We start from the raw sequence: 16047 nt of genomic DNA, 5'->3' as shown, positions 1-16047 counted from the left end.
GGGCTGCAATAAACGCTGGTTATCATTGTCGATTGTGTTAATTTTCTTTTTATAATTCACTGATTATTCGTGTCATAAAAGAGTCAAACACATAAATAACTGAAACAACTTAATCACATAAAATCCCTTCTGTATCAATTGTATTTTGATGTAAATAAACTAAGTATAGCTGACTGAATGTGACAACTTATTTTTCCTCATCTTTTGCACAATCCCCAAATTACTCAATTTTCTCTTAGCAATATCTAGCCTTGTACTTGTACTTTATATTGAAGCTTTAACGATAAATAACATTTTTTTCTGGTACCAGCTTCTGGTTTCTTCAGTCTTTTTCAAGTAGAATAAATTATAAATAAAAAGATAAATATAGCCCTGTTTTACACCAGTACAGTAGTTGTAAATATAGTTATATTTGGTATAAATGATCCAAATCTGCAGTAGCTGGTAACTAAAGTGATCAAATACATGTAATGGCGTTATTAATGCTTATGACTAATTGATCATTTAAAGACAGAATTTGAAAATAAACACAAATAATTCATCAGTTTGGATTAACAATTTGCATACAGGGAATTTAACTCTGGCTTTCTACTCCCACAGTACATACACAGAAATAGACATCTGACTAAAACAAGAACATTTAACTACTATGTACGGACTACTACTATTATGTAAGTTTGTATATAAATGGTCTCGCTTTACCAGACCTTCCACACGCTGTGGATTGGAGTATATAAACAAAGTGTGTATATAAATATATACATACAGTACATATGCCTACACATATGTACAAAGACGGTACATGTAAACAAATAGATAGATAGATAGATAGATAGATAGATAGATAGATAGATAGATATTATAGATGATAGATAGATAGATAGATAGATAGATATTTATTGATCCCAAAAAATGGGAAATTACAGTGTTACAGCAGCACATAGGAAAAGAATATATACATACATACAATATACATGAAATAATAATAATAATACAATATAAGAATAAAATATAAGAATATAAGAACAAGTATTTAAATATATACAAGATGGGAAAACAAAATGTGCAACTGCTTAAGCAATATGCTAAATGTTTGCTAAAATGTAAATGAACCAATCGTGCCGGTTGCCCTTCTTGCAATAGTGTGGTGTCTAACAGCTCTATAAGGATTGTAAACAGTGACACAATAAGGAAATGCAAAAGTTAAAATGGTGCTGGAACAAATGATTGCTGGAAGGACTTCTTAACATAGCCAGAGATGGCAAAAGTACTCACTTCTCGTAGGTAAGTAGAAGTACAGATACTTAAGTGTTAAGATATACTCTGGCAAAAGTAGAAGTACCGATTTAACTTCTTTACTCAAGTAAAAGTAACAAAGTACAGGCTTGGAAATGTACTGTATGTATAAAAGTAAAAGTAGCCTTGCAAATGACAAAGCTAGTGAGGACTAGACGTCCAACGTCTCCCCAGGCGTGTCTGTTAAAACAGAGACAACGGCTCTGTTGATGCTTTACTACAATTAAGCATCAGTATAAACATGGGCGTGGGTCGCTCTGCTACGGCTGTGTGTGTGTGTGTGTGTGTGTGTGTGTGTGTGTGTGTGTGTGGTAATAAAATAAATAAATAACATTGTAAAGACTACCATACACAATGCATATTACTCATATATATGCTAGTAAATAATAATAAAACCAATATTAATTACATTATCTTAATGCAGTGTAACTGTAGCATGTAAATAATGCTCCTAAAATAATTTCCTTAAGTGGGGAATAGATGTAGATGTGTTTTGACTCATTTCTGCACTACTGTCTGGATCACAAGTGCAGGAAAAATCTGCTGCCAGGGGCCAGATAAAAGCTAAAAGTTTTGAGTGTACCTGGGGTACACTGTAGGAAAAGTGCACGAAAAATCTGCTGCCAGGGGCCAGATAAATCTGCACGAAAAATCTGCTGCCAGGGGCCAGATAAATCTGCACGAAAAATCTGCTGCCAGGGGCCAGATAAATCTGCACGTAAAATCTGCTTCCAGGGGCCAGATAAATCTGCACGTTAAATCTGCTTCCAGGGGCCAGATAAAAGCTAAACGTTTTGAGTGTACCTGGGTACACTGTTGAAAAGGTGCACGAAAAATCTGCTGCCGGGGCCAGATAAATCTGCACGAAAAATCTCTCCAGGGGCAATAAACTGCACAAAATCTCTCTGCCCAGGGCCAGATAAATCTGCCGCGAAAAATCTGCTGCCAGGGGCCAGATAAAGCTAAAAGTTTTTAGTGTACCTGGGTACACTTTTGGAAAAGTGCACGAAAATCTTCTGCCAGGGGCCAGATAAATCTACAGACAAAATCTGCTGCCAGGGCCAGATAATCTCACCACGAAAAATCTGCTGCCAGGGGCCAGATAAAAGCTAAAAGTTTTTAGTGTACCTTGGGTACACTGTTGGAAAAGTGCACGAAAAATCTGCTGCCAGGGGCCAGATAAATCTGCACGTAAAATCTGCTTCCAGGGGCCAGATAAAAGCTAAAAGTAAAAATATCACTGATATTTTCCTTCTGTCAGGGACAGAACTGAGTGACATAATTTCCCCAATCGGGGAACAGTAGATGTGTTCTGAAACAATTAAATTTCTTATGCTGCACTGTAACTTTTATTCTTGTGTTTTATGTGTCCTAATGTTTCTATTTTGTTTTTAACTGTCTATTCATGTGTTTTATTAGTTTTTAATGCTTATGATTTTTAACTGTTTGTACTTGTGTTTTATCTGTTTAACTGATTTTGTGTAAAGCACTTTGAATTGCCCTGTTGCTGAAATGTGCTCTACAGATAAAGCTGCCTTGCCTTGCCTAAAATACAATTGTGAGCAAGGGCGTTCAGCAGGCTCCATAATAAATCAACAGCCAGGTGTTACCTAGGTAACAGGTGTAACCTAGGTAACAGGTGAAGAACAACAAAATCACAAGCTAACTTTAACTGGGCCAGAACTACAGACCAATACAACAACAGGCTTAAATGAATTGATTACATAAGTTATACAACTTACAGTTCTCAAGGACGCACACGTACAATCTCAGCTGATTATCCTCCTCAGGACAGCTAGTCCCTTTATCTGTCCTCTCTTTTGTTTCCGTGTGGCGTGCGCGCCCACTCGCTGTGTGAGGCGCGTGTCCGCGCTGTTCTCCGACATGCACACACATGCACTCACATGCACGCCCGATGGACGACCTCTTGTACAAAAAATAAAGTAACGAGCTAATTTTGTAAAATGTAAGGAGTAGAAAGTACCGATATTCGTGTTAAAATGTAAGGAGCAAAAGTAAAAAGTCGCCCAAAAAATACATAGTAAAGTAAAAACATCTGAAAAATCTACTTGAGTAGAAAGTACTTCGTTATTTTCCATCTCTGAATATAACATGTTGCTTATCTATATATCTTAGGTAGGTGGATATGACAGTATATACAGTGTTTATTTTACAGATATTTATGTGTTTAAATTATATAATTAATTCAATTGCAGAAATTAAACACTGGTTCCACACATCCGGTGATTGCCTCACTCAATCCGGGCACTTCCCCCTCCTGGAAACCGCCGTGTGTCGCCTCTTTGGTTCCCACCCAAACAAACAAAGCTCATGGAGCTTTCCCCCCCCTCAGAAACAACTCCGTGTCCGGCCAGCTGATCCCGTCAGTTAGCTGGACTTCAAAAATCAATCAAAATCAAGCTCCTGTTACCCGGTCACCATATCTTTCTGTAACGGTTTTTAACTGACGGTTTGTAATTCCAGCCGTTGCGCAACACTAACGTGAACCTAGCTAGCTAGCTAGCCGCGAGTCTCCAAACAGCCGCAGGCAGGAGAGATGCCGAGCCGTTTGTCGGTTACAGGCGGTACTTAACAACGGGTTCGACAAGCACGGATGACAGCCCCGGTTCGGCTCCTGCTCGGAGAAGATCAGATGTTGAAGAAAATTGGTTGAGTCAAGCTAGTTACCAGGTGGGTGTTTGGCGTTAGCTATGCTAGCTAACGTTAATGGTTGCTATGTCATGTTTGTGCCGGTGAGGCAGTGATGGGACAAGTACTCGAGTAAAAGTAGTTGCTATGCCACAGGGTAGAAATACTCGTAGAAATACTCGTCCTGTGTTCAGTAAAAGTACAAAGGCATTAGCATCAAAATATACTAAAAGTAAGTTACTCTTTATGCAAAAATATATGAGCTACCTCGGAGGTGTAGCTAGCTTACTTAGCTAGCTAGTAACGTTACAAGTATAAGTATTTAAATACCTGGCTAGCTAAGTAAAGTACAATAACCTAAACATTATATTCTTTAGCTAAGTACAGTACTCGAAAGGTGAGGTGAATTGAAGACGAATACGTTTTTTATAATTTAATAAAACGCCATGTTTGTTTTTATTAAGTTGTTTTGGATAGTTGTTTAGCTTGCTAGCTAGCTACATATTAGCTATTACATTTTTAAAGAGAAAGTGTTAACCTTAAGCGGCGACATGGTAAAAAGTAAAGCAGGACTTAAATACATGTAACATTTTATTTTTTCATTTTAAATCAGTGTAACGTCAGGTAATACAGCGAGAGCTAATGCTTTGTAGGTAATTCATCCATTTACAATAGAGACGAAAGAAACGTAGTTCATTAAAGCCTTGGTCTATTTGATTACAATATGTATTAAATATTATCAAAGTGTCATCAGTAATACTAAGTCATGACACGTAGAAATAGAGATTATATAACTAACTCTTCTTATCCACGTCCACTGAAGGAAATTAACTAAGTATTTTGACTCAAATACTGTATACTACAATGTTAAGATACCTTTACTTACTTTTAACGCTACTTTATACTTCTTCACTACTACTATTGTCATATTTGACGTATTCTTTAGTGCCAGCTCTCATTACAGTTTGGTGGAAAAGACAAAATTATTAGAGATTATTTACAAAGGTGAGGTAATAGAAAAACATGTTAATGTCTGCAGACACAACAGAAGATAAGAGGAAGTGATTTATTTCCCTTCTAAATCAAAAGTTTAGAATATGGTAATTGATTGAAAATTAAATACATGACATCATTAGCATTGCTACTCATTTGTTCCTGTGTTGTTGTATCCTGTCTTTTCACCACACAGCACACTGAGCAGCCTGTACATAAACCACTCTCCCCCTCCCCCTACCCCTACCTCCCTCCTCCTCCTATTGGCTCTGCTGCGGTCCCATCCTGTGCTTTTCCACTCTAGTTACTATGACTGCAATGCGTGTGGACGCCAAAGTGGTGATGCTGGGGAAGGAGAGCGTGGGGAAGACCAGCCTGGTGGAGAGATACGTTCATCATCGCTTCTTGGTTGGGCCGTACCAGAACGTGAGTGTCAGCTGCTCTGCTTTACTTTCCATGTCAACAATGAAAGGCCCACAGGGATGTTCTGGTAATCAGGCTCAAGTCTGTGATCATCTTAAAGCTTAAAAGCACTAAAAGTAACTGATGCGGTAGTATTATGGTATGTTTCTTTAAGCAGATGTTATATTAGACAAGTATTTTTCGAGTTGTTCATATTAACGTCACATGGAAGTTATTCACACGTGCCTCTCTGCACGATATGACCTAAAATCAAATTAATAATTAATTAATAATTAATTAATAATTTCACATTTGACCTATAACAATATATGAACGGTAATTACATTTATGTTGTGATTCTAAGACGGACTCTGTGTTTTTTAATTTTCTTTACTAAGTTTTTAAAAACGTCTTGTGTGTGATAAAAATTTAAATAGGCTATACAATCTATTCCTATTGGAGCAAATGCTCCATGTTAGCGTAGGTCACAGAAGAATATTCCAACTACCCACTGTCTACAGCGACTCTTTGAGTTTCTGGTGCTTGTTTTTTCTTCCTAACAGACCATCGGTGCTGCTTTTGTTGCCAAAGCAATCCAGGTGGGAGACAAAGTGATCACCCTGGGAATATGGGTGAGTTGGAGTTACACTACTGTCACTTTATCATGTCGACTGTCTCAAAATGTCTCCTTTGTGTGGTTTATAGTTTCTACTTTTTATTCTATTTTAGTTCATGTATGTCTTATTATTTATTTCTGTTACTTTCCGTACTTTGTTGTTGTGCTGATCCTCTGCTGGGGATAAATAAAAATGTGTATTAACTTATCCTAGAGGCTACCTGATATGAATTTGAGTATTTGTACTACATCAGTGCCACAATAACAAAAACTAAGATCAAAATCGATGCCGCAGAACCAGAAAGTCTTTTTTTATTTCCCGCATTCTTCCTTTTTAAAACCTGCTGTCTACATTATCCACAATTAGGGCTGCACAATTAATCACAATTTTACTGAAATCGCAGTATGGACTGGTAAAATATCCAAATCGCAAGAAGGGCGCAATATTTGTTAAAAGCTAAATATGTGTCAAACTATTCTGAATTAAGTATTGCGGTGCTGCAGAGGTGTCCCGGCCTACAAATCATATCCTACAGACTATAAAAAAGATCTTTGTTTGGTACAGATCCTCGCAAAAATCACACTATATTCGTCAATTATAATATTTTTCAATAAAAAAAAGAGAATGATACAAAAGTGATCATTTCCTACAATAGTGTGAATCCTACCAAAATTGCGAAATAATCTTAATTAGATTTTACCCTGTTATGGTTCAGTCCAACCCACAATGCAGTCTCTCATTGCCAGACCTATCTTCACAGCGCTGTGGAGTAACGTCTGGCTACACCACACATACATTCTAGGATAGGAGAAATAAAGGCTCTGGGAGGTTTGCATTTCTTTAAACCTTTAACAATTGTCTTTTTGTCAAATTGACTGATTACACAACTTTAATAACAGTGAGGGGAAACTGGCTTGGAGCTGCAGGGCGTGTCACACTGGGGATTACTCAGGATTTTAATCCCGCATGGGGGTTGTAGGAATGTTGACTATCTATCATCAGCTCCGAGATATACAAAGGCATAGAGATTTCATGCATGTCAACAGGAAGCTGGATCTCAGTTTCATTCTTTCCTCTTTGTTTGACTCAGGACACCGCTGGATCCGAGCGCTACGAAGCCATGAGCAGAATCTACTACAGGGGAGCCCGGGCAGCCATAGTCTGCTACGGTAAATCTACTCGCTTCCTAGTCATCTTAAGGAGAGTTTTCAGGTGTCATTACCACACTAGTCTCGCATTGCAACTACAGCGCTGCAGAGGAAGGTCTGGCGAGTCCACACAGCATTCTGGGATGGGAGGAAAACATGCTGCTATTGGCTTTTTTTTAAAACCAATCACAATCGTCTTGGGCGGTGCTAAGCTCCTGAAGGAGCCACGGTGCCTTTGCAAAAAAGGCTCAGGAAGGAACTTGTTTTGGTGGAACATGTACGTGCAACAAAAAACTCAGATTGGACAGATAGTCTCGCTAGCGGTCTGGATTTACCCTGCAGAGATCTGAGGAGCAGGTAACCATAGTCCTCAGAAATCCACCTGAGTTTAAAATCTCTAACACAAAGAAAGAGGAAGGTAACAGACACCCGGCAGCACCTTAACAAACTCGTCGTAGATTTAGACTATTGCTCCACAACCTCTGGTGGCAGTACGGGAGGTCTGCTAGTATTTGGGCAGCAACAGCTGGATGCATTGCTAAATTAACTTCACAGCTTAGAGAACTGAATCCACAAGGCTACTTTTTGTGGTGTTTTCGATGGGGAACTGAGCATTGTGCCTCTGATACCAACTATACCTGGGGAAATTGTCTTGGTTTATGGTTTGTACTTCTACATTATATTTTAGCTGACTTCTCAAGATACGTCTTAGTGGCGAGATGCTGGACTTCACTCAGTGTCCGCAGGTTTAGGGCTGCAACTAAAGATTATGCTCATTTTCAGGTTGATAATTGCCTTCAAAAGTTATAACAGAATACGTTTGTTGTTTAATTTTCAAAAAACACAATATATTTGTGTTCTTTTCTCCCTGTATGTTAAGCTCTCTGTTTTAGCTACAGAGTGAGGCATCTCACTTTTGTTCAATCTTTGGTGTGAGTCACACATGTGCAGTACCTCGGTAAGGACTACTAGCCAGTCAGAAGCAGAGTAGAAGGGCGTGCCATGCTAGCAGCTAGGCGAGCATTATAACGGGTGTTACAAAGTGACACAGGTTCGTCACGGCAGTAAAGGTTGGACTACAACAGAGCTGTTTGTGAACAGTGTTTACTGTTGGAGATGGTAAGTCCCTTGGGTGGGGGGGAGTGGGGGAGTGGGGGAGTGGAGGGGGACTTTGGGTTTTTTCACTTTGTAAACCTATTTTGTGCACAAAAAAGATACATAACACAAAGGAAAGGGGGGAAAAAGCATAATATGAGCACTTTAAGGAAAGAGTGCAGTCTAGAAATCCCATTCCCTGTCAGTGTGAAGTGTATAAAAATAATCAGGGGTTTCTAAAATAATACATTTTAAAAGTTGTAATAGCAGTACCATGAAACCGTGATAGTTCTGCTGAAGGTTATCATACCGGCTCGTGCCGACTCTGTTCCACATTGGGGAACTTTGTCTCTTTTTAGAAAACAGCTGATGGCATTTCCCAGCGGATTAGTCACACTGTTGTGGTGTTTTATTTAACATCTCCTGTCAAGTCTGCTTCTTCTTTACCCTCCACCTTTTCTGTTGTGTCTGTTTGGCTGTTAACCCTTTACGTCAGTTTCTTTTATATTCTTTTAATTTTACTCTCCATTGTAAAAAATCAGTGAAATAATGTTGTAGACTAGTTGTAAATTCTAGTTTATATATCTTTCTTACTTTTGGACTTTCAGACCTGACCGACAGCAGCAGCTTCCAGCGGGCTCGGTTCTGGGTGAAGGAGCTGCAGAACTGCGAAGAAGTAAGAGAGCGTTTCTTGTCAAAAGTCAAATGTAGCAGCTGAATGTAGAGGAAACAAAGGGGCAGGAGCACTTTGGGAATCTTTTAACCACCGGTGCTCATATAAGGGAATAAAGTACACGGAAAGACTGAGAAAGTCATTAAAACAACCATGTCCAGGCACTCGAGGTCGGTCCCAAAAAGTGATAAAAGCACTTTTTGTACAGAGTTGTGTCTAAATGGAATCAGCGTGTCTGGCTCTCTATAGTCAAGGTATAAATACACAGTCAGGGATGAGTTTGTTGAAGTTCTGCAATACTTCTGCACTCAGTGACGTGTTTTTATCTGTGTTGTGTACTCCAGCACTGTAAGATCTACCTGTGTGGCACCAAGAGCGACCTGGTTGGAGAAGACCGGAGCCTGAGGCAAATCGACTACCACGACACTCAGGACTTTGCTGACGGTAATTACAGTCTCGCCGTTATAAACCTGCTGCTCCACTGGTTCCTGTACTGGTACTTTACCGGTTAGATTTATGATTTACATGGAAATAGAATCACTCTCTTGGGATTTGTTGATGTAGCAGCCTGGTCTCAGGTTAGTTTTATGGACTTTAGAGCCAAGAAAGGCGCCTTTTAAATAAAATGTATTATTATTATTATTATTATTATTATGTACAAAGTCAGTTGTTTTTGATAACCGTACCGGTTTAATGCTCCGCTGCCGTGCTGCCTTCATTGAGACGTCTGACCAGCTGAACACAACCGGTCAATCTGCTTATTTTGGCGTCATTTTTGTATTTTGTTTATACGCTGTGAGAAATCTGTTTGGTGATATTGTGCTGACATTTTCACAATCTTTTGAGTTAGTTTAAAAAACAAAAGAATTTATCAGAGCTGCAACTGGGAATTTTCATTATTGCTTATCTTGTAATAGTTGCCTATTGTTTATTTTTACATTTTGTTGCCTATCTCGCACGCACGCACGCGCGCACGCACACACACACACACACACACACACACACACACACACACACACACACACACACACACACACACACACACACACACACACACACACACACACACACACACACACACACACACACACCTTGTATGACGTGGATAAACGGGGTCTGTAGAGGGTAAATCAGTTAGTTTTCCTGACTGAGGCGAGTTTGTTCACGCTGACCGTTTTTATTTGTAGTTTGGACACAAATGCCCTCATCAGAAGTATTTTAAATTAAATCTTTACAGGACTTTAATTTGAGCAGTGATGTTGGTTATGAAATGTTTTGGTGCCTTTTTGCCAGCTGTCATGAGATAAACCAAAGGGGAGACTGGTGTGACAGTGGATTGTGCAACAGGAGGCTGTTTTATCCGTTTTTCACAAAAAAAAATAAATCTTTTTTGTGGAGTTTCAGTTTCATCAAACTGCAGTGAATCTTAATAACTTTAAATGGTTAATTTAATAAGTGTATGCCTCTTACCAGCGTCCAAATCACTTTCATGTAACTTCTGAGAAGTACTGAAAAGGCCTAGTACTTAGTCGCTGCCAAATAGGCGCTACAGGTATACAGTTGCATTCCATGTGGTGTTATAAAGACTCAGATTTAATCTGGGGAACCCTGCAGAAACCAGTTGAACTGTTTTTTTTTTTTTTAGGATTAATCACTGTGTTAACAACCTGAGAAAAGGGAAACCAAGTTCTCTACTCACACAGACATTTTTGAGATTATTAACTACCCAAACTGGGGAATAATGAGATCACTAAAGTGCTTCTATATGTCCTGAGCACGGAACATTTCTTAATCTGCTTTAACCACCAGCGTGCGTGTGGACCGACCGACGTGCTGATGTAACCTCTCTGTCTTGGTTTTCTTTCACAGAGATCGGGGCGCAGCATTTTGAGACCTCCAGTAAAACAGGAAACAACGTGGGTGAGTCACCCCTTCAGTCGTGGTGCAGAACGCATCTATCACCATCACAGCTGCATTCTTTCACAAGCTGTCAATTGAGGAAACGGGTTTCCCTTTGGAACTCTGATATTGACAAATCTGGACAACTTTTAACATACGTAAACACACCTGATTATAAGAGAACATCCAAAGCAACATAAAATAAGTTGTCAGGGCGGGCTTTATACAATGATGGTCAGATGATCAACAGTAACAGTCAACCACGTCACCAAAGAGTACATGGGTTGAATTTGTTTACAACAAAGATGGCTGCCGCTGGAGAGTTGAGATGTGTAGATTCCACCATTGCATCTGTTATAGAAGAGACTTTCCCTGTTTCAACAGCCAATAGAGAAGTCAGCTGGTAATGTCAGCTATAAACTATATAAATGAAAGGATCAATAATCCATTTTATTTCTACGTTATAAACGGCTGTACGAAATGGCAGAGTGTTAGACGTAGAGAGAGAGAGGGACTGAAGAGAGGGAGCACCCAGCGGCATTAGAACAAACCCATGAATAATCAGAGAAATAAAACGTGTTTTTGCCGATTCATCTCTAGAAATGCAACTGTAGCAAGCACCGTTCACCACATTCATATTTGCACGAAACAAAGGACATATCCAGCTACAAACAAGTCTAAAAGTTGGACGGAAGAGGCATTTTTGGTTGAAACACGCTCAACAATCGCAGCCCAGTGGCGCAGTATCAGACTCATATCCTGACTAGAATCTGAGAAGGACGACGTCAGGCTAGTAAACGGCATATTCCGGCTGGGTATTCTGAATAAGGCCCTTTTCCCAATTTAGAATATTTTGGGTTTTTACCACAGCAAGCTCTGTGTGTTGCTATGGTTACTGTACACTAACACCAGCCAAAGGTTTGCAAGGCCGCAGACCCAATAAGGAGGAACACAGCTAATTTTAAACATAAAAGACTTGGATATCAAAAGGTCTTTAGATATGTGCTCACATCGCTACGCCGACCTTTTCAAGAAGCTGGTTGAAGGAATGAAAGAAGGACGCTGTGTTCCCATGTTGCAACAAGTCTGCCACCGCTGGGAAACTTTGAACAATCCTGTTTTGCACAGCTACATGTAAACGGGAATATTAGTAGAATATTCATTTTCATTAGCCATGTAAACAGCTTAGTTGGAATATCGTCTTTTTCGGAATATAGGGGAAAAAACAGAATATTAAATGCATGTAAACGTAGTCCTGGACCTCAGTATTCTGGGAAAGATAGTGCAGTGGTTAAAGTACACTAAAGTTAGGGCTGTGCAATTAATCAAATTTTAATTTCAACTCAACGATGTGATCGAGAAAAACTTTTATTTTGCACATTACTTTTTGCAACTTTGATTTTGTCTTGTGTTTGGAATTTTAAAATAAAAAGTTAAAAACGGGAAAAGTACTAAGGGAAATTTCACAGTTCAAGGTGTTTTCACTGTTTTTTTAAAGTTCAGTAAATGCAACATCGTTCCAAAAGCCAATGAGTAACAATGTTAAATAATCGTGATTTCTTCCATATTCGAGCAGCGCTAACTAAGGTTCATGGACTTGTTGTTCTAAACCAGTTGTTATGAATGGGACTGAGCCTGTTTTTTATCACATCATCTTCTTCCTCTGCTGGACAGATGAGTTGTTCCAGAGAGTTGCTGAGGATTACAACAGCACCGCCCTCCAGTATATGTCGGGTGAGTGTTTCATTCACAGACACACACACACACTGGTTGGTTGGTTGAACAAAACTAATACAACAATAACTAACATCGTGTGTGTTTAATCCCTCCCAGAAGTCATACAATAGAAGTAACTGAGTCTCTAACTGTGTTTCAGCGGAGGAAACGGGCGTGGACTTGGGCCAGAAGAAAGACTCCTATTTCTACTCCTGTTGTCATAACAACTGATGCCGAGCAACAGGAAGGGGAACGGACGCGGTCACCTTCCCTCGGCCGGAGTAAAAACGTGGAAACGCCGGACGGACGGCCATGTAACTCTGCTCTGGAGCTGGGATCCAACTCACCAGAGAAGAAGAAATCAGTACTGCTCACTGTTTATACCTTAATATACATGTTTATTACTTTAGTGCCATAAAGACCACGGAGGAGGATCTACTGCTGCTGCCACGGTTACTGGGTGGGAGAGGGGTCTAAAACCCCAAACTCTCACCTAGGTAGCTCCCTTTTCTTCTGAGCTGGACCCTGGAAGTAAACACATATCTGTGAAGCTGCGGAGTTTATCAATGTGACGTTACGAAGAGGGACCCCGCAGAACGCGGTCTGGGAGAGAAGCTGATTGTTGTAGCGAGGGCGGTGCTTCAGGACGGTGGAGGCTTTGTTTACAGCGGTTGGTTTTTGTTTACGTATTTAACCTTGCTGTGGAAACCCGTCTGTTAGACCTGCACATCTGCAATGACGCCAACGGGGGGGGAAGCCAACTACGATATAAAAACACAACACACTCCGGTGTTTCCAGTTATACTAAATTAAAATAAATTCCCTTTTTTTGTTTTGTTGCAAATCTAGTATAATTAAGTGATACCAATGATCTTCATAAAGGCCTTAATACCTGCAGTAGAAATGTGTTCAAAACTCAACTCTCCAGAGCGTCGGCTCTTCAGCGTTTACCGCGGCGTTCTGGATGTATTACATCAACTGGACACAGCGCCACCACACAGCCAGTGGTCACTCACAGTACTGCAATATAGAGCTGAAAGATTAATCAATTAGTCGTCAACTAATAAATAATTTGCCAACTAATTTGATAATTGATTTATTGGTAATGGATTCGAAATTCTCTGATTCCAGCTCCTTAAATGTGAATATTTTCTAGTTTCCTCTCTCCTCTGTGACTTAATATCTTTGAGTTATGAACAAAACATTTGAGGACGCCATCTTGGGCTTTGGGAAAACACCGAATTTGTCACCAGTTTCTGAAATTTTATAAACCAAACAACTAATTGAATAATGAACCGATTAATGGACAATAATAATAAATAAGTTAGTTGCAATAAAAACATTCTTTTCCACATAGACGACCATCATAAAAGAGACATCTTTAAGACTACTGAGACATCTTAAAGGGCCAGCAGGTGCAGGTAAAGGTAAACCCAGACGCTGGAAAACGTTTTCCTGATGAGCAACTTTAGTTCAAATGAATGGCGGACATCTTTGGAGTTTGGTATCCAGTTGGCGTAATATATCCATAGCGGCAGAGAACAAGTATCAGATACGTTATCCTTTTCAGCACAAGCTACCATTCCGATTTTAAAACGCCAACATCTCTGTAATTAAATTGCATGGACTGAGGTGACTGGAAGTTACTTTTCTACATTTAAACTCTAAATGTTCTATTTTGTAATCTCAAAATGCACAGTACACACACGTGGAAATGTGACTGTCAGTCTTTCGGTGTCTTGTGGCAGTGAAATGTTCCTTTTTAAGAAACACTTCCATCCCCCCCCACCGTGGTGGTGAGAAATGGCTTCGAAAACGTCGGTGAATGTGTGCCAACGCGGCTAAAACTGTCATTACAATGTCCTCAGAACAATATCTACAGCTGTATTTAACCTAAGACTCTAATTTATTGCCTTTTAAGTTGTGCTGACCGGAAGAAGTGCAGAAAATAATAATAATAATAAAAAAAGGACTATCAGTTTCCTCCGTATTGCTGATTTGATGTGTTGATATTTTGATGCACTGTATTTTTTAATGAAGGCTGTCCGGTGTAAACCGCAAATGTTTTAAAGTGCGTTCCATGTGTACTCGGCCGTCGGATTCTTGCTTGTTTAAAGACTATTTTTCCATTGTTTATTTCTAAAGAAACATAACAATGTATAAAAGGCTCCATTGCCTTATACCTCACGTTATGACTCCGTAACCGGCGTTATGGTAAAAATAGGAAAACGATTGTGTCATAACCACGCGACTTACTGTCGCATAGTCGACAAATTACCGTATTGTCAGGAGTAGCTCGCAGGCAGTTTTTACTTACGTTGGCTGTTTAGGTTTAATTACTAATGTTAACTAGCATGTTAGTTATCAGGAATTAGCCTGTGTCTATGTTAATGTTAACTAGCATGTTAGTTAGCAGTAATTAGCCTGGGTCTATGTTATGTTAATAGCATGTTAGTTACATAATGTGTATTACATTAATTAGCCTGGGTCTATGTTAATGTTACTAGCCTGTTAGTTAGCAGTAATTAGCCTGGTGCCTAGTTAATGTTAACTATCTGTTAGTTTAGCATGTTAGTTAGCAGTAATTAGCCTGGTGCTATGTTAATGTTAACTAGCATGTTAGATAGCAGTATTAGCCTGTGCCTATGTTAATGTTAACTAGCATGTTGTTAGCAGAATTAGCCTGTGCCTAGGTTAATGTTAACTAGCATGTTAGTTAGCATTAATTAGCCTGTGCCTATTTTTAATGTTAACTAGCATGTTAGTTAGCAGTAATTAGCCTGTGCCTATGTTAATGTTATCTACATGTTAGTTAGCAGTATATTACCTGTGCCTATGTTAATGTTAACTAGCATGTTAGTTACCAGTAATTAGCCTGTGCCTATGTTAATGTTACTACCTGTTAGTTAGCAGTAATTAGCCTGTGCCTATGTTATGTTTAACTAGCCTGTTAGTTTAGCAGTAATTAGCCTGTGCCTATTTTAATGTTAACTAGCCTGTTAGTTACCAGTAATTAGCCTGTGCCTATGTTATCTCCTAACATATACAGTACCTACGCTCTCCGTCTCTGCTGATTGGGAATGTTTGAGATTTGAGTTCTTGGCGCAGCGACCAGGAGACTAACAACTTACAATCACTTTTAAAATCGAACGCATTCGGCTCCAGGGTGACGTCATCGCCGAGGTAACTGGGACGCACTGTAAAAGCTCATTGTTTGAAAGCTGTGATAGATTTTATAGTGATTGATCAACAATTTCTTTGTGTATAACCTGAGCTTTTTATGCATTCAAGTGAGAAATAATGGCAATATACTGTTTGTAAACATTGTAAAATGTGTTAAATCATCACAAACCTTAACGATGCCTAAAGATCTGAATCTGTGGCAAACAGAAAAAACTTTTTCTTTCTACCCAGTTTGGGTGTTTCCAGACTTTTTTTAAATTTTTTTATTCCACTACCACAGATTGTTTTGGTTATCCCCACACTGAAAGGGAAAAAAAAAAAAAAGCTTGTGCCTCAAAAAGAGACGTTATAATAAGCCAAATAAAGTCAAGCTGTC

The 16047-nt window shown here is 39.3% G+C and overlaps 1 protein-coding gene across 2 annotated transcripts; it reads left to right on the top strand.

Annotated features, from left to right (window-relative positions):
• Positions 1–3552: 3552 nt before the first annotated feature.
• On the top strand, positions 3553–14460 carry rab24 (RAB24, member RAS oncogene family). Of its 2 annotated transcripts, none has more exons than XM_032534700.1 (9): positions 3553–3987; positions 5135–5364; positions 5904–5972; positions 7048–7126; positions 8809–8876; positions 9218–9317; positions 10743–10793; positions 12447–12506; positions 12649–14460. In XM_032534700.1, the coding sequence occupies exons 2-9, from the start codon at positions 5248–5250 to the stop codon at positions 12717–12719; spliced, it is 615 nt and encodes a 204-aa protein (XP_032390591.1). In that variant the 5' UTR covers positions 3553–3987; positions 5135–5247; the 3' UTR covers positions 12720–14460. The 2 variants fall into 2 exon arrangements, with proteins under 2 accessions (XP_032390591.1, XP_032390590.1); XM_032534699.1 differs by having other exon boundaries at positions 3555–3987; positions 5243–5364.
• Positions 14461–16047: the final 1587 nt, after the last annotated feature.

This window comes from Etheostoma spectabile, chromosome 13 (genome assembly GCF_008692095.1).
Source record: "Etheostoma spectabile isolate EspeVRDwgs_2016 chromosome 13, UIUC_Espe_1.0, whole genome shotgun sequence".
In the NCBI taxonomy this organism is placed as follows: domain Eukaryota; kingdom Metazoa; phylum Chordata; class Actinopteri; order Perciformes; family Percidae; genus Etheostoma; species Etheostoma spectabile.
Note: the sequence above shows the minus strand (reverse complement) of the source record. Positions and strands in the feature narration are given on the sequence as shown.

What these genes read in the sequence shown, in the direction of transcription:
- rab24 (XM_032534700.1), top strand. Translation starts at nt 5,248, where the DNA reads ATGACTGCAATGCGTGTGGACGCCAAAGTGGTGATGCTGGGGAAGGAG. An exon ending in TGATCACCCTGGGAATATGG is followed by an intron (nt 5,973 to 7,047) that starts GTGAGTTGGAGT and finishes TGTTTGACTCAG; the next exon opens with GACACCGCTGGATCCGAGCG. An exon ending in TAAAACAGGAAACAACGTGG is followed by an intron (nt 10,794 to 12,446) that starts GTGAGTCACCCC and finishes TCTGCTGGACAG; the next exon opens with ATGAGTTGTTCCAGAGAGTT.